This window comes from Narcine bancroftii, chromosome 6 (genome assembly GCF_036971445.1).
Source record: "Narcine bancroftii isolate sNarBan1 chromosome 6, sNarBan1.hap1, whole genome shotgun sequence".
NCBI classification, from domain to species: Eukaryota; Metazoa; Chordata; class Chondrichthyes; order Torpediniformes; family Narcinidae; genus Narcine; species Narcine bancroftii.
This window is the reverse complement of record NC_091474.1, coordinates 126,223,988-126,251,806: the sequence shown is the minus strand read 5'-3', so window position 1 is coordinate 126,251,806 and position 27,819 is coordinate 126,223,988. Positions and strand designations below refer to the sequence as shown.

At 40.5% G+C, this 27,819-nt stretch overlaps 2 protein-coding genes across 7 annotated transcripts in view; one reads left to right on the top strand and one right to left on the bottom strand.

Annotated features, from left to right (window-relative positions):
- klhl31 (kelch-like family member 31) overlaps positions 1 to 12,755 on the bottom strand; it is a 34,552-nt gene extending 21,797 nt beyond the window's left edge. The window contains exon 1 of one of the 2 annotated variants that reach the window (XM_069885989.1): positions 12,679 to 12,755. The gene's annotated coding sequence lies outside the window, so the exon portion shown is untranslated. The remainder of the gene's footprint in view (positions 1 to 12,678) is intronic. The other variant, XM_069885988.1, reaches the window with a different exon arrangement.
- The window catches only part of eloal (elongin A, like), a 213,177-nt gene that overhangs the window by 55,632 nt on the left and 129,726 nt on the right, over positions 1 to 27,819 (top strand). For all 5 annotated transcript variants that reach the window (XM_069885986.1, XM_069885985.1, XM_069885983.1 and 2 more), the window contains exon 2: positions 26,423 to 26,479. In XM_069885986.1, the coding sequence (XP_069742087.1) occupies positions 26,423 to 26,479 (57 nt within the window). The remainder of the gene's footprint in view (positions 1 to 26,422; positions 26,480 to 27,819) is intronic.

Below are 27,819 nucleotides of genomic sequence, written 5' to 3'. Positions count from 1 at the left end.
CCACAAACGAGCCTGCAGCTGACGTGGACTTTTTACCCCCTCCATAAATCTTCGTCCGCGAAGCCAAGCCAAAGATTAATAGTACATCTACCATTTAGGGGAGGGGGGTGTTCTGTAAATTTCGCTTGTATATACTTGAATTATGTGCTCCAACATTGTTGGGTCTGGACTTCCTGTGTCACCTTAAAAGCGTGACCTTGGGGGCGTGACAAGATAGCGTTGAGGGTAGACGTGTGATCCCACCCTTCCTCAGCCAGTTTTTTAAGCACCCATCTTTAAAGTTTATAAAAGCAATTAAAAGTTGTATTTTTACTTTTGGGAACATTAGTGGGTCATAATGGCTGCTAATGTAAAAAAAAAGGAAAATTAAACTACAGAGGAAATTACCTTTTAAAAGTGCTGAAGAATTGAGGCCTACCCGTTCAACGGAAGCCATGGACTCGATGTTTGGAAACTTCAAAGCACAGAAAACTCCTGCCAGGCTGAGTATTACACCGGCGCCGATCTTGCCTCCACAAGATGGCACCGACATGATGACGGGATCGAACCGCGCGTCCGCGATGTCGGGCATGTGGGCGACCCGGCTGAGAGAAGAACTCTTGAGCCCGGGCTGCCGTTGGGTCGGCCGGTGATGCGCAGAATGGTGTCGGAAGCTGCCTCTGCGCAGTCCCTGGCCTTACCAGGCATACGCTGCGTTCCAAGGGTCCGCGAGTTACTGGATCGTGTGTGGGCTGTGGGGGGACCTGAGAGGCGGCGTCCCGATGACCGACAATGCTGGAAGAAGAGGAAGACCTACCTTTAACGAGCAGTTCACAGGAACAATTGGAGGTGGAGATTAGAGAAAGTTGGCCTCAAAATGTGGAACTGGAATCTGTTTGTACAGTCCTGGAAGGGATTGCTTATCAAATGGACAATATGTTTAAACAAATGACTCAAGGATTTCTGGATGTGACAACTAAAATATCTAATATGTCTGAAGATACATCTACATTTAAGAATGATGTTAATAAATGCATTAAATCAGTGGATACAGTGCAAGAAAATTAAAAAAAAAATTGAAACAGCTTTTCTTGAATGTAAAAAATAAAGTTGAACGTAATAAGGAAAAAATGGAGAAAGTGGAAGATTCTTTTGTGGATTGGAGAATCCAGAAGAAAGACTTACTGAAAAAAATTGATTCATTGGAAAATCAAAGTTAGAGAAATAATGTGAAATTGTGTTTCTCCCAGAAGACATTGAAAGGTCTGATTGTGATAGTACAGATCTATCACCAATGTATATAGTGTATATAGTTACAGTATCTTGACTGTGCTTACAGCGATTGGCTGAGAGCTAAGCCACGCCTACACTCTGGGCCTTAAAGGGTTGTGTCCCTAGCCAGGTCGGATCATTCCGGACTGGTCGGCCACCTGTGAAGAGCTCCTGTCTTTTGCTAATAAAAGCCTTGGTTTGGATCAACAAGTCTTTGATTCTTTTGATGAGCTCTACAATTTTATTAGCAAAAAGAATTTTTTTTGAAAGGGATGGAGCATTTAACTTTGCCAGAAAAACTTGATATCGACCCACAGTCAGCTACAGCTTTCAAAGCCTTTAAGTTCTGGCTGCTGAACTTTGAAAACTTCCTGAGATTCATTCAGGTAGAGGAGGATAACCAGCGTCTAACAGCATTGCTGTCTATGGTGTCCTTGAGAGTCTACGAGAACATCCAGGATGAGACCACTTACACCGCAGCCATAAAGGTATTGAAAGGACTGTATGATCAACCGGTGAACAGAGTTCATGCCCGGCTTGTGCTTGCGTCGAGGAAGCAACAGCCCGGCGAGTCCAGCAGGGCATATTTACAAGTATTAAAGGCGTTGGGCAAGGACTGTAACTGTGTGGACAAAGCTGCTGCCGAGATCACAAACGATCTCATCCGGGATGCCTATGTGGCCGGGCTCCGATCGAACAAAGTGAGGCTGCGCTTGCTCGAGCAAAGGGTAGAAAAACTAGAGGACGTGGCCCGGATTGCAATCACAATGGAGGATGCAGCCTTAAAGTCCACCAAGTTCTCTAGGGACTGGACTCCTTATTCTGATGTGAGTAGAGTGCCCTTCTACCCTACCACACCCCCGAGATACTGACGGCCTGTCGGCTGCTGCTACACTACCCCCTGCGAACCCAAAATGTTATTTCTGTGGGAGAGACAAGCACAGCAGGTCCCAGTGCCCAGCAAGAAAAGCCAGGTGCCAGAAGTGCCTTAAAAACGGCCACTTTGCTGCAGTCTGTAGGTCTAAAATGGCCACCGGCAAACACAGTGCTTCGTGTGAAGCCCAATCGCCACTATCCCATTCAAACTCTTCTTCCCCAGAACTCTCGTCCAATGAGAGCGAGGGCTCCCCTGCACGGCAACGCCTGACATCACGGAGACGCCGAACCCGGAAGGGGCAGCCCACCCTCGCAACCATGGTGTTGGCCTGCCTCTAGCCCCCGTGCGGAACACTCGACCCGGCCTCGGTCCCGACTGTGGCAACCACTGCTGCTGCCTCCGCCACAGCCACCCCCGGGGCCGACGCTACCGCTGTTGCTGCCGCCGCCACAGCCACCCCCGGGGCCGATGCTACCGCTGCTGCTGCCCGCTCCCCGTCTACTGCTGCCTACGCTGCCGCTGATGCGGCCACCATGACCGACTGGGGACCCGCCGCGGCCAACCAGGTACTCACACAAGCGTCCATCGCTGACGACCGCCGGGGCCCGACCGCCGCGACCGACGACCTACCCACTGCCAACCGCGAGCAACTACAAACCCCACTACTTACCTTTCATCCGCTGACGCCGCCACAACAGCACTTCCGGGAGGTCCTCCAACCTGCTCCTCCAGCGTTGACTACGTCTATTACGTCATCCCGTTGCGTGACGTCATTCACGCGGAACTCCCCTGTCAACTGCTTCAATAACACTAAACCAGCAATGCTCTCATCCCCTCACTAAAGCAATGGAACTGATTAAAGTGCATGGACACTACACCAATTGCTTATTTGACTCTGGGTCAACTGACAGTTTTATCCAGCCAGATCTGCCCCTCCGTTGGGGACGACATTATCCCCACTACCCAGAGGATCTCATTAGTGACGAGGTCACACTCGACCGGGATAAAGGGGTATTGCATCGCCACGCTGGAAGTACAGGGCGTAACAGTCACCCACTTCAAATTATTCGTCCTTCCCCAATTGTGCGCCCCAGTGTTGCTGGGATTAGACTTTCAGTGTCAGTTCCGAACGGTGTCCCTACACTTTGGGGGACCCCACGCCCCTCTCTCGGTCTGCCATCGCCCCACTCCCGAAGCACCCAAGCCACCTGCCCCCGTGCCCTGGGGCCAATCCTGCGGCCTTTCCACACTCCAGATTGCCCCGCCAGCACTCTTCGCAAACCTCACCCCTGGCTGGAAGCCTGTGCCCACCAAAAGTCGGCAATATAGTTACGAAAACAGGCAATTCATTAGGAGTGAGACCAATGTATATAGTGTATATAGTTATAGTATCTAGACTGTGCTTACAGCGATTGGCTGAGAGCTAAGCCACGCCTACTATCTGGGCATTAAAGGGTTGTGTCCCTAACCAGGTCGGATCATTCTGGACTGGTCGGCCACCTGTGAAGAGCTCCTGTCTTTTGCTAATAAAAGCCTTGGTTTGGATCAACAAGTCTTTGATTCTTTCGACAAGCTCTACACTGATCCATTAAAATTTTTCAAGAATTGGATTCCCGAGATGTTGGGCAATTTTTGTTTTGGAAGGCTTAATACTGGAGAGGGCACATAGAGTGTTACGAAAGAAGCCGTTACCGGAACAACCGCCATGGGTGGTTTTACTTCGTTACCTGAACTATCAGGACCGAGAAATGATACTACAGTTCGTGGGACAGAAGGGACAACAAAGTCAATCTCCAATGATGACTCAAAATAACAGAGTAATTTTTAAATCCAGATCTGAGTCAGGTGATTATTAGGCGACGATGGGAATTTAATTCAACTAAAGAAATACTCTGGCGGAAGGGTTATAAATGTGCTTTTCGATACACTGCTGTGTTAAAAGTCTTTTATGGTAATTTTCAATCTCAGTTTTTTGAGAATGACCATGATGCATTAATTTTTGCTAATTCATTACCGGATTTGCGAGGACATGGAAGAGTTTCACCATCATCGCCTAAAAAGAGGGCAAATGGAAATGGAAATGGGTATGGGAATGGGAAAAATGGAAAGAAAGAAGTTTTAACACAAAGCCTTATTGACATTGAAGATCCGGAACAATCATTGGGAATGGAGTCATTGAGTTGAATATATTTACAGTACTGGATTGTGTTGATGTGAATAATGTATTTCTGGCTGGGGAGGGTGGATAGCACTAAAATCTTTGATAGTCATCTGCCACTAGTGGGGTTTATCACATCCAGTTTTTTAGGGTGTTACTACCTTTGGGTAGTTTTTTTTGGGAATAATCAAATTTTTTTACATTTTTTTTCTAAAAATATTTAGGGGAGGGATAGTGGTCTTAAGTTACTATAAGGGGAGCGATATTTTGTAGTAAGTGACTATATTGTTAGTTTATAAGGATGTCTAATTTGAAATTTGCAACTTTTAATGTTTAGGGGTTAAATAATCTGATTAAGTGAAAGCAAGTTTTGGCTTGTATCAAGAAAATGAAAATTGATATTGCCTTATTACAAGAAATACTGAAAAAGAACATTTGAAATTGAAGAGAGATTGGGTTGGGCATGTGTTTTTTTTTCTTCATTTAATTCTAAGGCAAGAAGTGTAGCAATTTTAATTCATAAGAATTTGCCTTTTGAATTGCAAACTATGGAAGGAAATGCTGGAAGGGTTTTAAGGGTGAATTGTAAAATTTTTGCTGAATCTTGGACTTTGCTTAATGTTTATGCACCTAACGTGGATGATGAGTGTTTTATTTCAGATGCTTTTTTTGTTGTTAAATCAAGCTAATGAAAATATCTTAGTTGGGGGAGATTTTAATTGTGTTTTGGACCCTTTGCTGGATAGATCTCCAAAAAGTATAAAGAAATCAAAGATGGCGACACAAATTGGGGCCTTGATGAAGGATTTAAATTTGGTGGATATTTGGAGAAGGGTCAATCCTACAGAAAAGGATTAAACTTTTTATTCGTCTTGGCATGATTTATTTTCTAGAATAGATTTCTTTTTAGTATTGGCACATTTACAAGGAAGGGTATTACAGGCGGAATATAAAAGCAGGATTATATCACATCATTCTTTATTACTTTTTTCTTGCGTAAGTTCAGAAGTGGTACATTCATCTTATAGATGGAGAATTAATACAATGTTGTTGAAAAAACCAGAGTTTGTTAACTTTGTTAAAGAACAGATTACTTTGTTCTTGACTGAGAATGCTAATTCAGTAGAAAGTCGTTTTGTGTTATGTGATGCATTAAAAGCTTACTTAAGAGGACAGATTATTAGATACACTACTAAAGTTAAGAAGCAGTATATGGCAGAAAGTTTAGAATTAGAAAAGCAAATTGATGAATTGGAGAAGGAATTTCAGAAGGAAGTGACAGAAGATAAAAGAAAAAATGGCTTTAGCTAATTTGAAATTGCGTTATAATACGTTGCAGACTTATCAATTTGAACGTTTAATTAATCGATCTAAGCAGTGTTATTATGAGTTGGGTGAGAGGGCACACAAGGTACTTGCATGGCAGTTAAAGATGGAACAGGTTTCACGGACTATTAATGCTGTAAAAAAGAATTCAACAGTCACCTATAAACCTCAGGAAATTAATGACCAGTTTTATTCATTTTATTAAAAATTATATACTTCTGAGGGGAAACAGGATAGTGGTTCTATTGATTCTTATTTATCTAAGTTAATGTTACCAGTATTAGAAGAGGAGGATGTTATGGATTTAGAAGCTCCGTTTGCAGAATTTGAGATTAAGGTGGCTATGTTGGAGATGCCAAATGAGAAGTCTCTAGGCGATGAAGGATTCTCGGAGGAATTTTATAAAACCTTTTATGAAGATTTATCCTCTGTGTTTGAGGACATATTACAACAAGTAACTGAAGAGCATGAGTTACCAGAATCTTGCGCTAGTGCTTTAATTTCTGTAATCCCGAAAAAAGATAGAGATTCATTGAAAGTGTCTTCATATAGACCTATTTCTTTATTGAATGTAGATTACAAAATTATAGCAAAAGTGTTAGCAAACCGACTTGCCAAGTATTTACCTAAATTAACACATGTTGATCAAACAGGTTTTATTAAAAATAGAAATGCTTCAGATAATATTCTACGATTGATTAGTTTGGTCAATGCATATCAACAGCAGCCCAACACGGTTGCGCTTAATGCGGAAAAAACCTTTGATAGGGTTGAATGAGATTTTTTATTTAAGGTATTGGAGAAGTTTAAATTTGGCCCTTTTTTTATTGGTTGGGTTAAAACTTTATATATGAACCCGATTGCTAGGGTGGTGACAAATGGTCAAGTCTCATCATCGTTTAAATTGACACGTTCAATTCGACAAGGTTGTCCATTGTCAGCAGCCCTGTTTGCATTGGCTATTGAACTGTTAGCTCAAACAATAAGACAGAATGAACAGATAAGAGGGTTGAGAGTTAAGAATGAAGAGTACAATATTAATTTATTTGCAGATGATGTTTTGATATATTTAACAAATCCAGAACAATCATTGCCACACTTGTGGGAATGTTTATTACAATATGGAACATTATCTGGGTATAAGGTTAATTGGGACAAGAGTGAAATTTTGCCAGTTGGAGAAGGAGACTATTCAGAGTATAAAACACAATAAAATTGAAATGGTCTGATAAAATTAAATATTTAGGAATAATTGTAAATGCTGAGTATCAGTCTTTATATAAGTTAAATTATGTTCCTTTATTAAAAATGATTAAAGCAGATTTAATTAAGTGGAAAGATCTTCTGTTAACCTTAATTGGTCAAGTTAATTGTATTAAGATGAATATTTTTCCACATATTCAATATTTATTTCAATCAATACCATGCTCTCTTTCAAAGGGATTTTTTCAGGATCTAAATAAAGCTGTGAGAGAATTTTTATGGAACAGTAAACTACCACAGGTAGCATTATATAAACTTACCTGGGAGTATGCGTTAGGTGGGTTTCAATAACCCCATTTTCAAAATTATTATGAAGCAGCCCAGCTGAAGTTTATTAGTAGATTTATGAATTTGGACCAACCCCTGAGTTGGGCTAAGGTTGAGATGGTTTGTATTTCTGAAGTTGAAGTGCATCGATTTATATTTCAATGGAATGTAAATTTGTTGCAGGAATATAATATGCCGATATTAAAACATTTATTCAAGGTATGGACAAAGGAAAATAAGATTTTAGGATCAAAAGGTAAATTGTTAATCTTAACCCCCTTATATAATAATCAGCTTATTCCTTTTTCAAAGTTTAATAATAATTTAAAGAGCTGGGATTCTAAGGGTATAAAGACATTACAGGATTGTTTTGTAAAAGCGTGACCTTGGAGTATTCTGATCCCCCTCCCCCGTAACAGTTCGAAACAGAGGGCCCCTAAAATCAGAACCCACATGCAGCCTCTCCACACTGAATATCGACACCCTCCTCTCTTCCCAAATCTGTACTCAGACTGCAAACCTATTGCTACCAAGAGCAGGAGATTTAATAAAGTCTAAGACACAATGTCTGCTCAACAAAGCTATCATCGAACCTACTGCCAGCCTGTGGAGAGCGCAAGTGTAGTGGTAAAAGGGGAAAACAAGTCCAGGCTAGTAACTGACTATAGCCAAACTATTAATCGATACACATTGCTGGACGCAAACCCCCTCCCTCAAATTTTGGACATGATGAATGATATTGCACAGTCTATTCGACTATTGATCTGAAAGCTGCTTATCACCCATTACCTGACAATCTGTTCCGAGGTTCGTCCATATACAGCATTTGAGGCTAATGGTCGTCTCAATCAATTCCAGAAAGTCCCTTTTGGTATTACAAACAGAGTTTATATCTTTCAGAGGCAGATGGATAGAATGGTGGACAAGTATGGGTTGAAGGCTACCTTCCCCTACCTTGATAATGTCACCATGTGTGGCCATACCTTGGAAGACTATGATGCCAACCTCCAAAGTTTTCTCCTCACGATGAAAGCCCTGAACCTCACTTATAACTCTGACAAGTGCATGTTCAGGATTAAACGTCTGGCTATCCCTGGCTATGTGGTGGAAAATGACATAATTGGCCCTGATCCCAATAGGATGCACCCCCTATTAGAACTCCCCATTCCCAGGACCATGAAGGCTTTGAGGAGATACCTAAGGTTTTTCTCTTATTACACCCAGTGGATCTCTCAATATGCTGATGAGGTTTGCCCAGCCTTAAAAGCACTAATTTCCCCCAAACGCCTTTTAACTACTTACAGAACCACATTGCAAAAGCTGCCATGCTTGCAGTGGATGAGAATGTACCTTTCCAAGTGGAAAGTGACACTTTGGACATAGCCTTGGCTGCTACCCTCAACCAGGCGGGCAGGTCGGTTGCATTTTTTTCCCTTTGGACATTACAAGGCCATGAGCTCCAGAACCCATCTGTGGAAAAGGAAGCTCAAGCCATTGTAGAAGTTATTAGGCACTGGACACACTACCTAACTGGTAGAGAGTTAAGCTCCTCACTGACCAGCGCTCAGTCACATTCATATTTAATAATGTCAAGAGAAGCAAAATCAAGAATAAAAAGATTGCTTGGTGGAGGATCAAGCTCTCCACCTACAATTATGACATTTCCTATTGGCCAGGAGCTCTTAATGACCCTCTAGAAGCCTTATCCAGAGGAAGCTGTGCCTCTGCACACACTGGCCAACTGTGGTCTATGTACAATGAGCTCTGCTGTCCAGGGGTCACCTGCATGGCTCATTTTGTTAAGGCACGCAATCTGTCCTAGTCCATGGAAGACGTCAGGGAAATGACCAGGTCAGTACAGAGTGCAAGCTGCACTTCTACTGCCCGCAAAGGCGTTCCTGATCAAGTCATCCAGGTTCTTTGAACAACTCAGGGTCAATTTTAAGGGACCTCTCCCCTCCACAAACAGGAACACCTTCTTCCTTTCTATCATTGATAAGTACTCCTGCTTCCCATTTACCATTCCATGTCCAGACATGTCCACTTCATCAGTCATAAAGGCCCTAGACTCCATTTTTGCCCTGTTCAGGTATTACAGCTATATTCGTAGCAACCAGGGCTCATCTTTCATGAGTGACAAGCTACGTCAGTCCCTGCTGGTGAGGAGCATTGCGTCCAGTAGGACTACTAGCTACCATCCCCGGGGAAATGGGCAGGTTGAAAAGGAGAATGCCACAGTCTAGAAGAAAATCAAATTGATCCTGAAGTCAAAAGGTCTTCCAGACTCATGCTGACAGGAAGTCCTCCCTATGGCACTCCATTCCATCCTGTTGCTTCTATGTACTGCGAGCAATGTTACTCCTCATGAGCTCCTATTCACTTTTGAAAGAAGGTCGGCATTGGGAACTACACTCCCCGTCTGGGTCACCACTCCTGATCCAGTCCTTCTCAGGAAGCACATGAGGAGAAGCAAGACCGACCCCTTGGTGGAAAGGGAGAAACTGCTCACGCCAATCCCACGTAAACCTTTGTGGAGTACCCAGATGGCAGGGAGGACACTGTCTTCAGAGGGTCCATTGCCTCAGGTGCTCTGAAAGCCATGGAGCTCATTCTTGCCACTCCCAATCGGGGCATTGGGGGATCTGATTCAGGAGGAAAATGCATCCCCCTCCACCTTTGAGCCAGAGACCCAGCCCAACTCTCCTCCCTCACAAGGGGACCAGAAGACTCAAGGAATCCAAGGCTCCCAGTGTTAAGGTGCTCCACCAGGATCTACAGAACCCCAGACCACTTAAATCTGTAAATTTGTAAATAACTATATTTTTCAACTAATTTTTTTTGAACCCATGTTCTCTGTCCTCATTCACAGACCCTAAATTCTACAGGGAGGGGTGAATGCAATGAACTGGGATTACTGGTAGAATGTTGTGCTGATGGCTGGCCCGCCTCTTGGCTTTTCCCCCATCTGCTCACATATGACCCTGGTTTCCTGCCTAAATCCAGAACCCTTCTGAAGACTACTGTGAGTCCCTACCCATAGTATAAGCTAATAAAAGCGTTTGTTCTCCCTCCAGTCGTGAGAGATTTGATTCACATTACAAAGAGGGAGGATTACAGTCCAACAGACAAAATTGCGCACAATTTATAAAGACCATGGGAAACAGTGATGGCAGATCTGCCCTCCAGAATTTTGTGGGGCAGAGAAAGAGCAATATGCACAGCTGCATGCATAGAGCCCTCACGGAGGGGTTTCTCCGCCACACAAAGTTCTGGGAGGACAGGTTTGTGATGTGTTTTTAATAATTAAATAAAAGTGTAAGAACATTTTTTTGGTGTGATAAAATGCCAAGGATAGCTTTAGAAAACATCACTGTTACCCATGGTCTTTATAAATTTTGTGAAATAGCTCTACCAACTTTCCCATGCTGTTTAAAAATTGTCCGCTATTGCTATTTATTGCTAGCACTTTCCTACGGTCGGCAGGCACAACAACAACAGGAGCTGAAGGGCTCAAACTGTGCTGTACTGAAGCTTAATTATGTTATAATTAGGCATGATTAATTTTATTCAAATACAAGATCATAATACATTGATCAGGGTTTAGGGCAGGTCCACCATTGCTCAATGTGTCATAACATCAACAGTAGAAGGTAGAACAGTCCTATCCCTGGGGATGGTTTGTGGTGAGTATGAAAGTGTGCAGTGACCTGGTTAAGAGTGACCAAGTATGAACTGCAAAAACGCCATTCCTAACTAGGACATTTAGCAGCCGATTTACTGGGATGCAAGTGTAAAAATGGCTATTGGTCCTTAAATTTGTGAGTGGTCTCAGCTTGGCAGTGCATGTGAACATGTATAACCGACTGGGCTCCAACTCTTTGTCATTAACGTGGTAGGTGAGAATGCTGGATGAAAATCAAACCTCCTCCTGAAATGGGGCTGAATAGCCCATGAACACTCAGTCACGCCTGACAATTAAAGAATAATTTTGGCCGGATTCTTTGTCAAGTCACCATAGTAAGGAGCTGACTTCAGGAAAGAACTTCTAAGAAATGAGTTTAGTACACAAACTTTTTGTAAGTAGATTAGTTGGTTCTGAACAATTATCTAATCAATGTTATACCCAAGATTTATGTGCAATTTGAAATGATTAAAAAAACTAGCATTATTTACTTCTGAAGCAAGTGACCAAACTTAAATTAGAGGCAATAGCACACAGAATTTTCCAGCCCACGGTATTTTACCGCCCGCCCATCCTCCACACATACAAACCTACTCCACATCAATCCACAGTCTATAAACGATAACTCTCCATTTTTCTTACATCCATGTGTCTATCTAAATGTCCCTATAGTACAAGACTCCTCCACCACCACTCCTGACAATGCATTCTTACACCCGCCACTGTGAAAAAAACCTTTCGGACATCTCCCCTAAACGTTACACAACTCATCTCATCTCTTCGGTTCTATATAGCTTTCTAAAAATACCGATTCCAATCGCCAATACAATTAACAGATGGAGGTGGCTGAGTGTTGCTTATGCCCTTCCCAACTTTCAAACGTTTTTCGCTGGAAACTTGGTCCTTGTTCGATGGCAGGGAATATTACAGGGCAGTTGTGCAGATGACATCCGATGATCAGCTTTCGAAATCATTGGAGAATAAATATTTGCCAAGATACTAAGGGATAAGTGCATTTTAAAAGAGTTGAGACTCGTGAAACGATCGCAGTCTCTCAGAACTTTCTTTTAGAACCTCAAGACTTTCGCACCGAGGCGTGTGGAAGGGACTTGGAAACCAAGTGACTCAGGTGAGATGGGTGCACAGATTTCACTCAGAACTAGGAACTGATATGGTCCACTCTATATCTAATCAAAGATAAGTGCCTTAATCACCAATACAATTAAGATATGGAGGCGAAGCCGGGGAAAGGAACGAGGTGTCCGTGAGCTGAAGATTCAGCTCTTACATTCTTGCCCTCGTTGCATCTGCCGATGTTCGTCAATCGGCTCCAGAAATAGCAACACTGCCGCTCAGACCCCAGCAGTTCTCTCAGGGGTTGCCATATTAAGATTGGTTCAAATAAAGATCTTGCCATTCTAGCAAAAGCCGACTGGGGGGAGGGGGAGAGAAACAGGCCCCCACCTTACTCGGGATCATTTGTCGATCTATTTTAAAAGCCCAAAGTGAATGCATTTGAAGGAAAGAACTCGTGCACCGTTAAAAAATCTAATTAGCACACAAACGAATATGGATTTAACATTTGTTATGCACAGACAAGCCCAAAAAAAAGTTAAAAGGTGTTATCAGCCAACACTTCTAAATCTACCATGATCTGCAAACTGCTATTTCCAATATTGGCATGTCGAAAGATTTTGAATTTCGAAATAATACCATCAATGTCGTTCTAAATAAAACAACATTGAATAATACACGGTTATTAAACCCCTATAATTTTAACTTAACTCTGCGCGCTATTTGGACGACAGATACGTTTTAATGAGCTGACCACATCATAAAACGTTGCAAGCCTACCTGCAACGATGAACTCTTCCCGAGATTGTTAGAAGAGTTCCTAGCGTGTCGTGTGCCAGCTGAAGACTGTCAGGACAGCGCCGCAGAGGGTCTGTTCAAAAATGTGAGTCTGCGCGTTACTTCGCCCCAAGCAAGAGACTGAATGGGACACGTTTCCGGTGGTGCAACATTGACACAGGTTATAGCAGCAGCGGGCTGAATTACCTCTGTGCTCGCCCAGTATGGCAGAAGAAGTAATACAAGATGTATTGCATTTGAAAGAACGTCTGCTGAAGGCCAGCGACCCAACTAAGGTGGGTTTGAGTAGCGGTTCCCAAGTACCTCCTGACATTACTATCCCTCAGAACACTTCCCTGCACAAGCGGATATTGTTGAAGTAATATTCAACCGGATTTTCTCTCCACGAACACTAATTACTAAGTGGTTCTATATGTCAGGCCCTAATGCAAAGAAAGAAAAATAGGGTTCTTGGTGAAATCTTAAAACTTAGGTGTGTTAAAATGCTGCAAGTTGAAGCATGGAATTTTTCTGGACTTAACAAGGATTTTAGCTCCTGACTTAAAATTACATTGAGCCATTGTATTTGAAACAGGAGCAAAATTTAATACAATAGGGTGCTGGAAAACATGCCCCAAAGTTTGCAGCTTAATTGTGGCTTTTGTAATTGTGTGGGGAATATGTAATGGCTGTAGTTGTTGTAGGAAGACCTGACATTTCTCTTCTGGAGAACTTTCAGTTTGTGATGTGTATTGTTAATAATAATATTAAGCCGTTCACCCTCCCTAAATATTTCTTGAGAAACAGTTTCAGAAAATGGCATTGTTGAAAATAGCTGTTGCGAGGTTGTAGTATTTATTTCAGTCATTCCCATTCCCATACCAATGAAGATTTTTAAATAATTAAATAAAAGTGTAAGAAAATTTATTTGGTGTGATAAAATGCCAAGGATAGCTTTAGAAAAACTAACATGGAGATTTGATCAGGGAGGATTGCTGTTGCCAAATTTTTAAAATTATTAAAAAGCAGCTCAATTAAGATTTCTATCCTCCTGTTATAAAATTGGGAAGAAGATGGCATGAGTACATATTGATATGAATAACATAGGAGAAATTAATCCAGACCATTTTTGTATAAATACAACAAGGAACCTTTTAACACCTTTTAAAGGTGTTAAAACATTTGTTCAAGATATGGAATGAAATCATATAGAAAGAGGAATTAAGAACTACCAAATAGCTAAAATGATGTTAAAGCAGAATCCAATTATTCCTTTTACTTTAAGCAATCCTTTATTTGATATCTGGCACAATTACAGGACAAAGAGGATAAAAGATTGTTTCTTAGGTTTTTTTCTTGACTTTTGAACAAATGAAAGAGAAATACAATATTCCAAATAAAACTTTTTTCATACCATCAGCTTAAATCATTTTTAAAAAAAAAAGAAATTAGATGTGAATTTTAGACTCAAGGAACAGAGCCCATTTGAATATTTAATAATATAAATTTATTAAGAAATTTATTACTAATATGTAGGTACAATTGCAAGACACAATGCAGGAAAAGGAACTATATAAGTAAAAAAAAAGGAAAAAGATTTAAATATACAAATTCACGATGAGGCCTGTTCAAGACTGTGCCAGGAGAGTGTAACCAATACAATTAATGTTAGATATCAAATGGTTCAATATTTTTTTTTTACACCAATTATACTACAGTCTGTATAAATTACATGGACTTGATTCAACTTGTTCTGATAAATGTTTCAGGTGTTAAAAAGAAACAGGAGCCTTATTACATGCAGTTTGGTTTTGTGAAAAAGTGGGAGGGAAAAATTTTGAAAGATTTGAATGTTATTGGGCCAAATTATGAAGATACAGATTCCAAAAGATCCCAGAATATTTTTGCTTGGTGATTTATATGACACTGATTCTAAATCAAAGTTAGACAAATATCAATGAAAATATTTGATTGTAGCAATAGCGGTGGCATGGAACAGTATGGCAGTGACATGGAAGTCAGATAATTTTATAAGGTTGGATAGATGGCAAATGGAAATTCAAAATTGCATATCAATGGAAAAGATTACTTATAATTTAAGGAATCAACCTGAGAATTTTTATATGATTTGGAAACCATATAAGGATTTCATTAGTAAGAGCCCATCCACCTGCTCCTCCCAATTAATATGTACAGTGTAAGGTAAAAACATCATGAGATGGGACCGGAGAAGGAGTCACCCAGTACTAAGGAGTAACAGATGCAGATGTGGTGACCTTGTACACTCAAGATAAGCTTTGCACTAACAAGAATGATGTGCAGCAGACTAACAGAGAAGGATAGCAACAGTTTATTCATTGGACAATGTAATGGTATGATAATTTACTTAGTACGTATCCTGAGGTATAAAAAAACACCACTTGCTGATAACGGCAGAATGCGCCTTCTCCAACTAACACTGTTAGTTGCAAGTGTTACAATCCGGCAATAAAGAACAAAAAACCTTGATTTCAACTCAGTCTGGTGTTTGACTCACTCATTCATGAACAAAGCAGACCTAACAACAGGTAGAATAATATGTTAGGAATATACGAATAGTGAATGACAATAAATTCAGGTGTTTTTTAATTTTTCTCTTTTTCTTTTGGGGAGAGAGGGGGATAAAAAGAAAATATAGTATTGTTTTTATTACATTGTATTGTTATATGATGAAGAATTATATGTATGTATTGATGGAAATTAAAAATAAAATTAAAAAAACACACCTTTCTGTGATTTAACATTGCTAAAAGGTTTTGGCATATAAATCTACTGTGTTTTTCTCTGCCATTGACCTGTATGCAATTGTTTGATAGTTTAATTTTAAATGGGATCATTGCTAAATTGCATTTTTTTTAAAAATTACAATCTTTTAATTTGTATTTTCCAATAATGAGATACTGTATCTTGCTTGGAACAAGCTATGGATTAGTCTTGAAGTCTACAAAAAACATATTGATAAGAAGAGGAAACACTTGTTGTGCTGTGAGAATCTGGCAGAGTACAGACAGATCCCAGCAGAATGGATCAGCATGGTACGTTGCAAGGGTGTTGGTGAACAGGGATAAGGAAATTGGTTGCAGTTATGCAAGGCTTTGGTGAGAGTTCACTTGAAGTACTTAATGCGCTTTAAAATCTACTTGCCTTGAAGTCAGTGTAGTTTCAGTTTTCTCGAATCATTCTGCAAGGAGAGTGTTGTCATGTTGTTGGTCAAGTTTGGTCCACTTTTATTGGAGTTGAGAAAAACATGAAGTGAACCTAATGAAATAAGATTCTGAAAGGATACGAGATGCTGAAATTATTATTCCTTTTGCTGGATAGGAAATGGGCTGCTAACAGTTGAGTTGAGGAAACGTTTTAGTGAAAGTATTATAAATATTTAGACATCTCTACCCAGAGGAGTGAACTGAACAGATTTTTAGATACCAAATGTAAACAAAGGCGCTCATCAGGATATTGTATAGCTGAAAGAAGAGCAGGTTTGAAGGTGCCTGTGGCCTGTTCCATTTTATTGTGGCATGAACTGGGATTTTAGATCTTGTTTGTCTACTTTTTCATTATCAAAGGTGAACAAATTAATCATAATTTGAAATCCAATTCTGCATATTGTCATTCAACCTCTGCGTCTTTTTCCATAGAGCACCTGTTTAAACAGGTTTCCTACTCAATCTATACAGCATTCTTGTGCAATGATGTAAAGCAGGTATGTTGTGAGTACATTGATTTTCTTGACTTAACCACAGTATCCATCCTTTTAGGTTTCTAACCACTTCCCTTTGGTAAAATTATTCTTTCATGAACATGTCTGACTTTACATATTTCTTCTTTTCTATGTAAATCAGAGATACTGTTTAAATGCAGCAGCTTTTGCAAAAAAAAAAATCTCAAAGATGTTTTGAAGCAATAGATGTGAAGTTACTCAGAAAATGACTCATTCCAGACTCTGGTAGAAAATGCCTTGCATTTAGCAGATTAAATCACATTTTATTCCCTAGAATAGAAAAGGCAACTTTTGTCAAAACGAAACGTTTATGGCTATCAGTCTCTTCAGGTGTACTTAAGGCAAATGTAAATGTTTGATCAAGTGTGAAGATGTCAGAAATCTTTTTTTTAACAAAGTGCTGCCTATTTTAATAAGTCATTGTAGTTAGAACATAGAACATAATAATGCAATACAGGCCCTTCAGCCCATGATGTTGTGCTGACCTATATAAACCCACTCAACAATCTAAATCTTCCTCACCTCACCCAGAACCCTCTATTTTTCTTGCAAAAAGACACCTAAGGGGGTCCTGTTTCCTCCCACTATTCAAAACTGTGTAGGTTTATTGGATGGCACGAACTCAGGGGTGAAATGGCCTGTTGCCGTGCTGCATGTTCTAAATTTAAAATTAAAAAGAGACTTTTAAACGTTGCTGTTGTACCAGGCTTCACCACCACCTCTGGCAATGCATTCCAGGCACCCACTACTCTTGATGTATGTGGGGAAACTTACCCCTGATATATACTTTGAACATTCCTCCCCTCACCTTGTGCAGATGTCCTTTAGTATTTGCTACTGTTGCCCCAGGAAAAGGTGCTGGCTGTCCACCCTGTTGATGCGCCTCATAATCTTGTAAACCTTGATCAAGTCACCTCCAGATACACATGTATATAAATTTTTAAAAATGTAAACAAACTTTGCAATACAAAAAGGAAAAAAAAATCAATAAAGAGAAAAGAGTCCTTAAATGGGTCCCTGATTGAGTTTGTTATTGAGGAGTCTGATAGTGCAGGGGTAGCAGCTGTTCCTGAGCCTGGTCATGCAAGTCTTGTGGCCCCTATATCTCTTTCCTGATGGTAGTAGCAAGAACAGAGCGTGTACTGGATGGTGTGGATCATTGAGCATTACTGCTGCTCTCTGACAGCTGATGTTCTCAATAGTGGGGAGGGTTTTGCCTGTGATACCCTGGGTTGTGTCCATTACCTTTTTTTGGGCTTTGCACTCAAGGTGTAAAGGTTAAAGACTTGTGTTTTTGTTTTTTGTTAATTTTGTGACTATCCCTTTAAGAAAGATTGTTGTTATAGTGTTACCATAGTTACTATGACGTTGTATGTTGGAATATCTGGGCGAATGGAGAGTGTGTATCTCATTCTTCGAAGAGCCATGGAGGAGGTGTAAGCTCTCAAAATACTTTAAATTCGTCTGTCTTCTTGTTTCTTGTATCATTATGTCTTTAAATATAGCTGAATGCTTTGTTTATCCATCATTATGAAAATCTTAGTGTGAAGTTGTGCAAAATATTTAATTGTTATCAATGAATTAAAGCTACATAAAGCTGTAATTACAGAGTTTGGTTTATTGGAAATAAGATAGTAAATCAGAATATTGTCACTTGTGTTTCTGTGAATATGACATGTTTTGAAATTGGGAAATATGGGAGATTGGAAAGTGTCATCTACACAGGGGTATTGGTGTCCCCATACCAGACCGTGATGCAGCTGGTCAGCATGCTTTCCACTACGTACATTTAGAAATTTGCGAGGCTTTCCAATGTAATATCAAACCTCCGCAAACTCCTGAGTAAGAAGAGGTGCTGATGAGCTTTCCTCATGGTGCCATTAGTGTGTTGCTCTGGAAAGATCCTCCGAGATGGTGACTGCCAAGAACTTAAATTTGTTCACCCTCTCAACTTCTGATTTCCACCAATGATCACTAGATCTCACAACACTGGTTTTCCCTTCCTGAAGTCGATGTCATCTCTTTGGTTTTGGTGACATTCTGAGTGAGGTTGTTGTTGGTGCACAATTCAGCCAAGTTTTCAGTTTCTCTCTTGTATGCTGACTCATTGCCCCTTTTTATGCCACCCACTACCATGGTATTGTCAATGGATTTGTGGGTGGTGTTGTTTCTGAGCCACAGTCATCTGTGTCTAGCATGTAGAACAAGGGACCCTGTGCTCTCTGGTACTGATGGAGATTGTGGAGGAGACATTCTTACTAATCCTTGCTGATTGTGGTCTGGAAGTGAGGAAATCTGCAATCCAATTACTCAGATGGGTGTTGAGTCCCAGGCCTTGAAGTTTAAGGGGATGATGGTGTTAAATGTTGAACTGTAGTCGATAAAGAGCACCCTGATGTATGCATCTTTGTTAATGATCACCAAAGTGTAGGGAGCTTCAAGTCCTTTGGATAAATATCTCCAATTACCTGACTTGGGGAAAGTATGTTGATACAATGGGTGAGAAAGCACACTATTGCCTCTACTTTCTGAGAAGACCAAGAAAGTTTGGCATGTACCCCCCCCCCCCCCCCCTTGTCCCTCAACAACATTTACTGGAGCATCATTGAAAGCAGACAGGCATTGCATCTGTTCTGCTCAAGATTGGAAGAAGCTACAGAAGGTAATGAACACAGCTCAGAACCTATTGAAAACATCCCTCCAGTCCATGGACTCCAGTTATATCTCCCACTGCCTTGGAAAGGCAGGAAACATGCTGAAGGATCTATCACACCTCCAGGACACACTCTTCTCGCTCCTTCCATGGGGGAGCAGGTTTAAGAATGAAATCATGCACCAACAGGCTTAAAGATAGTTTCTCCCCATAGTCTTCAGGCTCCCAAATCAACCCCAGAGCAGTGTTATCATTGCTGCCATTCCTTGGAGTGCATTGATCTTTGATTGTAATCCTATACCTAGTAAATTGTGCTATTTACATGGCTCTATGTAATGTGAGAGATAATCTAGTGGTCTGTTTATAGAAGGACCCTTCTCACTGTACTAGGGATTTTGTGACAAACTTAAACTTGTATATAGACCAGTGTTGGATTTTGTTTATTGTGACAGATTATGTCATTGACCATCCAGTTGCCTACTTTTCAAAAAAATTCACTGTTCATCAAAGGAACTATTCCACTATTGAGAAGGAACTGTTGTCTATAATATTTGCTCTGCAGAATTTTGATGTATATCTCTGTACCTCTCATGAACCAATTGAGATATTTACTAACCATGATCCTCTGGTAGTTTTGAATAAAAACAGATTGCTAAACTGGAGTTTAATATTGCAGGAATATAATCTGCAAATTAATCATATCTGAGGTACAAATAATGTGATAGATTGTTTGTCAAGATGTTAAAATTGATCATGTATATACTCTCAACATTGGGTTACATTGTTATATTGTGTATTGTTAGCTATTTATTGATTTTTAAAGTCAGTTTAGTTTTTAAACTGAATTTTAATTCGAGTTATAATTTCTTTGTAGGGGAAAGTGTGATAGATTATGTTGTGTTTGTATATAGATAGGTTTTTGGGAGATAAATTGTGGCAGGTTATTTAATGTAGGTCACATACAAACAGATCTTATTTAAAATATTGGAGCTCTGTTCAAGCAGACAGGCCAGCTCCTGGGGGCTTTGCAAAAACTTGAGAGAGAGAGAGTTGAGTGCTTAATCCTGGTCGAAGCCCTTGTGGCTCATGCAAGAGGAGAGGACTGGCTGAATAATGTTTTGCTTGGAATAAAGGAAACTAAAAGGAACTCTGTGGTGACCTGAAAGAAAGAGGTTATCATCTGGAAAACCCTGATGGGGCAAGTTTCTTCAGCAAGACAATGACATGGCTGATTAAAAGGGATCAGTTTGTGTCCAGGAACAACAACATCTCTCTTTGAAAACTGACAAGAACCTTCCTGAGCAGTAACCATTTACCTTTCAAGCACCAAAGCCTGGTGAACTTCATATAATGTTAACTTCTGTGCACAATATAAGAATTGCCTGTAACCAGTAAACTTGGAAGAATGAGAAGTTAGATTGGACTGTGAATTGAAGAACTTTTCTGAACTTACACACACATTACATATGTGTGCTTAGAATTAGAAGGCGGTTAAGTTAGGTTAGTTAAGTTGATAGTAATAGGTTAAAGTTTGATCCTGTTTTTATGTTTAAAGATAATTAAAAGGAACTTTTGTTTAAATAACCGTTTGTCTTGGTGAATATCTGTTGCTGCTGGGTTTTGGGGTCCTCTGGGCTTGTAACATTGTGTACCTGTTAGCAGCTTGGGGGGGTGGGGGTCTTTGCTGCATTAAATTTCCATGTGAATGCATGCATTTATATAGTGCAGTGCCAGATGTATTTTTTTTTTACGTCAGTCCTAAATTTATAGATATCACAAACTTTGTCCTCCAATTTCCTTAATTTTGGTTATATTAAAGTCCTGATCTGGTGGGCATGTTAACAGATCCTGATTTGAAACCAATGAATCTTGCAAGCAGGCAGAAAAGCAGTAATTTTGCACACTTAAGAATCATTGGGGATATTGAAGGAACACTAGCAAAGAAACGTATGCTATTGAATAGAATGTTTAAAAAAAAAAAAAAATAAATAGAAAGATTTTGCTATGCCTATTAAAAACAATGAAACTTTAATACATCTTAAGAGAACGATTTTCAAACCTATGAAGAGAATGATTTAGAGTACCATGGGTTCTATAATATCAAACACAGCTCTAACTGTACTTAAACATAGCAGCCCAATTAGGCAGAATTTAAAAAATCTAACTTAACAATAGAAGATAGTTAGCTCCTCTTCTATTTATTAATGTTATCACTGGAGTATTGTGTGCAGCTTTGGTCACCTTATCTAAAGAAGGATGCTCTTGTAATGGAGGGAGTGCAGAGGCGATTCACCAGGCTGATACCTGGAATGGCAGGAATGACTTATGAGGAAAGATTGCGCAAATTGGGATTGTACTCCCTGGAGTTTAGAAGATTGAGAGGGGATCTCATAGAGACATATAAAATTCTGGCAGGACTGGACAGAGTGGATGCAGATGGGATGTTTCCAATGATGGGAAAATCCAGAACCCGGGGCCATGGTTTGAGGATAATAGGCAAACCATTTAGGACTGAGATGAGGAGGAATTTCTTTACCCAGAGGGTGGTGAATCTGTGGAATTCATTGCCACAGAGGGCAGAAGAGGCAGGTTCATTAAATATATTTAAGAGGGAATTAGATATATTTCTTCAGTATAAGGGTATTAAAGGTTACGGAGAGAAGGCGGGGACGGGGTACTGAACTTTAAGATCAGCCATGATCTCGTTGAATGGCGGAGCAGGCTCGAAGGGTTGAATGACCTACTCCTGCTCCTATCTTCTATGTTTCTTTAAAAGTGGTAAATTTTGATGATCAAAAAAGGTGTCCCAAAATGAGGTTGTTTCCATTGCAGGACATTGAAAGAAATTGACCATCTCTCTGAAGCCCTATTCAGGAAATGATGCCTTAAGTTGGAAATTTACCAGTCCAAGAAGCATAGATGGGAAAAGGTATAAAATATAGCTTTTAGTTTTGTCCCATTCTGTTTTTGGAGGGAGTGGCTGACCTCAGAGTCAAGGTGTTGACTTTTCTTGATATGTGCTTAAAGTGGAAAATTTGTTGTTTATTCGGACATCCAGGAGGTATTGAACAAGATGTGACATTGGAGACTCAACAAATGTTTGCGTGCACAAGGGATTGAAACCAAGTTATGTGCTTAGACTGAGAGATGTTTAGTTACTTTGCATAATATGGCAGGATGAAACCAGCTATTTCTCTTGGAGTTCTATAGTGGGCTCTCAGCTTTTTAATGAAATTAAATATCACTGGGATAAAGAAATTAGCAAGTATTGCATTGAAGTTCACTGAGGATGCTACCTAAAATGACATGGTAAAAAATGTCAGTGGGATGAAGGTTTAAGTGAGTGAACAAAAATATTGCAGATTTCAATGCAGGATATAAAAAGAGACCTGAACAATACCTTTTAAAATAGTCTGACACTTGCAACAACTATAAATTGACTCAATTTTGGGATCCAAATGCAAAATACGTTTAAACATATTGAACAAGAAGATTATCTTCAAGGGGTGGAAGTAATTTTACACCTGAACAGAATTCTGACAGGTTTCTGTCTGCCATGCCAGGGAATTTTTGTAACAATATCATGGGAAGTTTGAAATGATGTTGGGAAGGGCATAATGTTGTTTCACCAGAAAGCTACTGGCTTAAAATATGAGGCCAAGTGTCTCTTTAAGATAGATTCCCTTGGATATTCCTTGGAAGCTTAAGTTGGTTAAATCATTTAATTGGGTTTATTAGAGAGAAACTATTTCTAATGGTGAACAGATCTAATTCAATTGGCTGAAACCAATAAATATAGATTGTGTCAGATGATAGGTGGAAATATGAAATGTTGTTTCTCAAAATCTATGAAAATGCTCTTCAAAAATGACAATATCACCTGTCAACTGAAGCCTTAAAAGAATAAGGTTTTGATGGATGAAGAATGGAGGGGGGGCAAAAATTAGATGAATGCAGATGGCTGTTTTTGGTCAGCAAACTGCTTGTTGGGCCTAATGGCCTGTTTCTGTGCTGTCTCATTCCTTGATTCCATGTGGATTTGAAGTAACTGAATGGCAGAGCAAGCTGAAGGGATAGAATGAACTAAGCCTGGTTCTATATATTTAGTGATACAACACAGGAACAGGCCTTTCTGGCCCACAGCCCTGCCCCTTTGGAATGTGGGAGGAAACTGGAACACCCAGAGGAAACCCACACTGTCAAGGGGAGAATGTGCAAATTCCTTACAGTCAGTGACAGATTTGAATCTGGGTCACAGACGGCGTTGTTGTATTTTGCTGACTGCTGTGCTAACCGTGCCATACTTGTTCATGGGCTCTTCTTGCGTGGTGTAACTACTAAACAAGCTCAAGGTTACTCCTTTGTGTGAGGCAGACACTGGATCTTTTAGACAAGGGCATTGATGCATTTTTCTGTACCATCATATCCTTTCTCTGAATTGATTTTTTTTAAATTTTGTGTGCTGAGATGCTGTTTATATTTTTTTTAAAGTTTAGTTTTGCACCCAGGTCACAATCTCTTCTCGCTGCTACCTTTAGGCAGAAGGTACAGAAACCTTAAGTCCAGCATCTCTATGTTCAAGAACAGTTTTTTCCCCAACAACTATCAGGCCCTTAAACTTCCTCATTCTGCCCTCACCATAAAGTACATTGGGACTACCAAAAGTATTGAAATTTCACTTTTTTGGCACTGTCTTAATATTTACTTGCCATATTTATCCTTTTATTTATGATCTCTTTCTGTCTTGGCATATTGTAATAATCTAAACCAGGGGCGTCAAACTCAAATTCACGGAGGGCCAAAATTAAAAACTTGGACTAAGTCGAGGGCCGAACTAAATATTTATTGAAAATTTTCAACAACATCTGCATGTTTTCTCTTCTTTCAACATATGTAATGTTAAACTTTTTCTTATTAAAATAAATGTTTAATAATAGTTTTGGATAAACTCTTTCCAGAAGCATTAACAAATGAGAAATAAAATATTCAATAAATAATATTTCTCTATAGAGGATTTGTCAGATGTTGCTAGTGTGCTGTCGAATAGTAAAATCTGAGGGCTATTGAGAATGTGGGAGAATAACATGATTCCTGAAACAATCAAATGGGTGACTGATTGTGGGCATGAACTCTAGCAGGGTTATTTGCCATGCCCTTTTTCCATTGGTACAGATATCCTTTGATTGACACACTTTTCAAGTTTTATGCCTAATGAGCTTGTATCTAGGTGCAGGACCATTTTTAACCAGGAATATATTTATCACTGTGACATGAAACTATTGGAAGATTGTTTTATCCTGAGATTAAAGTTCATAATACTTACTCAGGCCTGTGTGCGGGAGGGCAGGGTTTGCGGGCGATCGGGTTGGACAACGACAGTGTGGGGGCATCGGCTCTTGCTGCAGGGCGGCATCTCGGCGGATCAGTGGCCCCGTCACCGTGAGTCACGGGTCGGCCTGCGGCAGGGAGGGGGAGTGGGCAACGGTCTTGGCGAGGTCAGGCCCGAGGCCTCTGGTTCCGGGCGCTGGGAAGTGGCCTTGGCTTCCCTTGACACCGGCCAGGCCCCAAAACCAGAGTCCACGGTGAGACCCTGCAACGTAAACAGAGGAGGTGGGGGCGATTAGCAGGCTGACGCCAATGCATTCTGGGATTTGTTGTATTACTGTGCATGCGCTATACTGGTACGGCGGCCAGCGGGCCACCTCTAATACATTTTTGAAATGATCTTGCGGGCCAAATATATTTATATCACGGGCCAAATTTGGCCCGCGGGCCAGAGTTTGACATGTGTGATCTAAGCCATTGTTGTTGATGTGTTCCTGTGTGGCTGCAGCAAGTAAGAATTTTGGTGCATTTGTGCATTGGGTTTGACAAACCCTCATTCTTGTTCTATAAAGTTTATAATAAATTATTTTTCATTTTCTTTGCAAGATCTTGATTTGTGCTGCTGCTGTTTCCAGGTGAAGTATGCCATTAATGGCAGGGTACTTAACAGTGTGGAAGAACAGCGAGATCTTGGTGTCCAAATGTATACATCACTCAAGGTTGCCATGCAGGTTGATAAGGTAGTTAAGAAGGCTTATGGTATGCCGGCCTTCATTAGTTGGGGATTGATTTCAAGAACAGTGAGGTAATATTGTAGGTCTATGTAACTGAATAGACTACAATTGGAGTACTGAGTTCAATTCTGGTCACCTCATTTCAAGAAGGATGTGGATGCTTTGGAGAGGGCACAGAGAAAATTTACCATGGTGTTAGCTGGATTGGAGAATGTATCTTATGAGGCGAGGTTAACAGGAAAGAAGGATGAGGGGTGACTTAATAAAGGTCTACAAGATTATAGAGGAAAATATAGGGTGGACAGCCATTACCTTTTACACAGGATAACAGTAGCAAATACCATAGCACATCTGTATAAGATGAGGAAGGAAAGTTTAGGGATCCGGTTTTTTGCACAGAGAGCAGTGGATGCCTGGAATGCTTTGCTAGGGCTGGTGATGGTGTGTGGTACAATTGGGACATTTAGAAGACTCTTAGGCATGTGGATATCAGAAAAATAGAGGGTTATTGTTGGGATGGGTCAGCACAACATTGTGGGCTGAAGGGCATTTACTGCTTTATAATGCAAGCTGCATGTTTTAAGGGCCACATTAAATTTCCCTCCAGTGTATGGGAACCACTACTCGAAGGAATGATGTGTTTGGGAATATTGGGTTCAAACCTGTCTCCAGTGTTGCATTCCTGCATTGTGCATCATCTAACTAAATTTTAAATAATCGATCATCGTGATTTTTCTTGCCAAGGCAAGTCATACAAATTCTGTGTGGTGATCTTTTACTGGTGAGGAGATTTACGGCAATCACTGGTGAGGTCAAATTATTTTCTGCTGCCTGTGTAACTGCTGTAATTTTTAAATTGCTCATTCATAGAGCATTGTAATGCAGTAGGTTGATCCAGCGTTCCCATAGATAGCCACTGAGCTCATTGCAGACTCAGCCATTCCATGCCTGTGAGTGAACATGGAGTCATTTGACATGCGTAGTGAGTGTTTAATTATATTATTTGAAATTTAAAAGTTAATTTTATAAAATATGGCTATTCTGGTTAGGTAAGTTTAGGTATCATGTTAATCATTGCAAAGCTCATGCTTTGGTGTTGAGCTTGCATAAAAAATCTTTAAAAATATCAAGGATTGTAAATATTTTAACAATAAATTGGGTTTCCAATTAGTAGCAAATTCCTTCTGAAGTTTTGTGTGAAGAGATGTATTTACATGTGTAATTGTACATTATTCAAACTAATTGTACATGTATCTCTTTGTGGATTTTTTCCAGATTCTGAAATTGTTGAAGCGATTGCAGGATTTGAACATCACGGTGGATATTCTGGTGGTAAGATTTAACACCTGTATTTTAAAAAGAAATTTTGACAATTGAACACTACTTGGGGTGGGGGTGGGGGGGTGTTCTGTTGAAGTGGCTCTACCTGGCCAGGCTGGGTGGGGGAAACCTGACGGGGTTGGCTACTTGGCAAGGGGGAATATCTGTTGGGGGCTGGGGTGGTATACCTGTGGGGGGGCATGGCGGGAGTACTCCTAGGTGGGGGAAGGGGGGTACCACCTGGCAAGGGGGTGGCTACCTGGCAGGGCCATACTGGGTGGGGGTACCAGGTTGGTAGTTTTTGTAATTTAGAGATACAACACCATTAACAAGCCCTTCTAGACCATGAGCACATGCCACCTAAATACACCAATTAACCCACAAATCCCATAAATCTTTGGGCAGTTGGGTGGGGGGAGGGAGAACTGGAGCACCCAGAGGAAATCCACACAGATGTGGGGAGAATGTAAAACTCCTTACAGAAAATGTAGAATTTGAACCGGAGTTCCTCCTGCTGTGAGAGTGTTGTCCTAGCTGCTCCACTAATCATGCTGCCATTCTGGAATGCTATACTACCCTTCTGAATTGGTTATATTTTGGAAGATGCGTGTGAACCTCCCCTTGCATGCATTACTCTGAAGAATATGTTTAGTTATAGGTCAGTTGGAGAGAATGCATCATGGTAAATTTGTAAAATATCTTCTCAAATTATGGATGGTTTACTAACTTTAAATTATTTTTGCAAAATTTGGGATGTATTTTAATGTCTCGCTCATCAGTTAGAAAGTTATGGATCATTTACACTCATTAAACTAACCTGTTCTGCATCTCAAAATGCAGCCTCATTTTAAGTTGATGGTCTTCTTTGACTTCCTTCATGAGCTGTCAAATCGGGGTTGTGGGGTGGGGTGGGGGGGGGGGTGGCGGAGAGAGGAGGAGGAGGAGAGAATGGCTGATGTCCTGAAGGATGTGGCCGGAGAACTATTCAGGACAGGGTGCAAACCTAGTTGATCTCAGGCTGGATTCCAGAGGCAGCCAAGACTGGTTGCACTTGGTGTCAAGCCACATTTTACTGAGCTCCATTGAGGGATTCCAGAAAGTTAACATTGGTGGACAAAATCCTGTGGATTGCATGGATGAAGTTGGTGACGAATAAAGCCAAAGGTGAGAATTTGATGTGATTATCCAATCTTAAATGAAGTCTGATTGGGGTCCTCAACGTGGGCTTCAAAAGCAAAACTTGCTCCCTCCTGGCCCATTGCATTCCTTAAGAACCAGGACCTCAGCTAGACCAGCCCATTGAATGCAATGGCTACCACAGAAAGTCAAAGACTGGTGTTACGGAGTCTAGA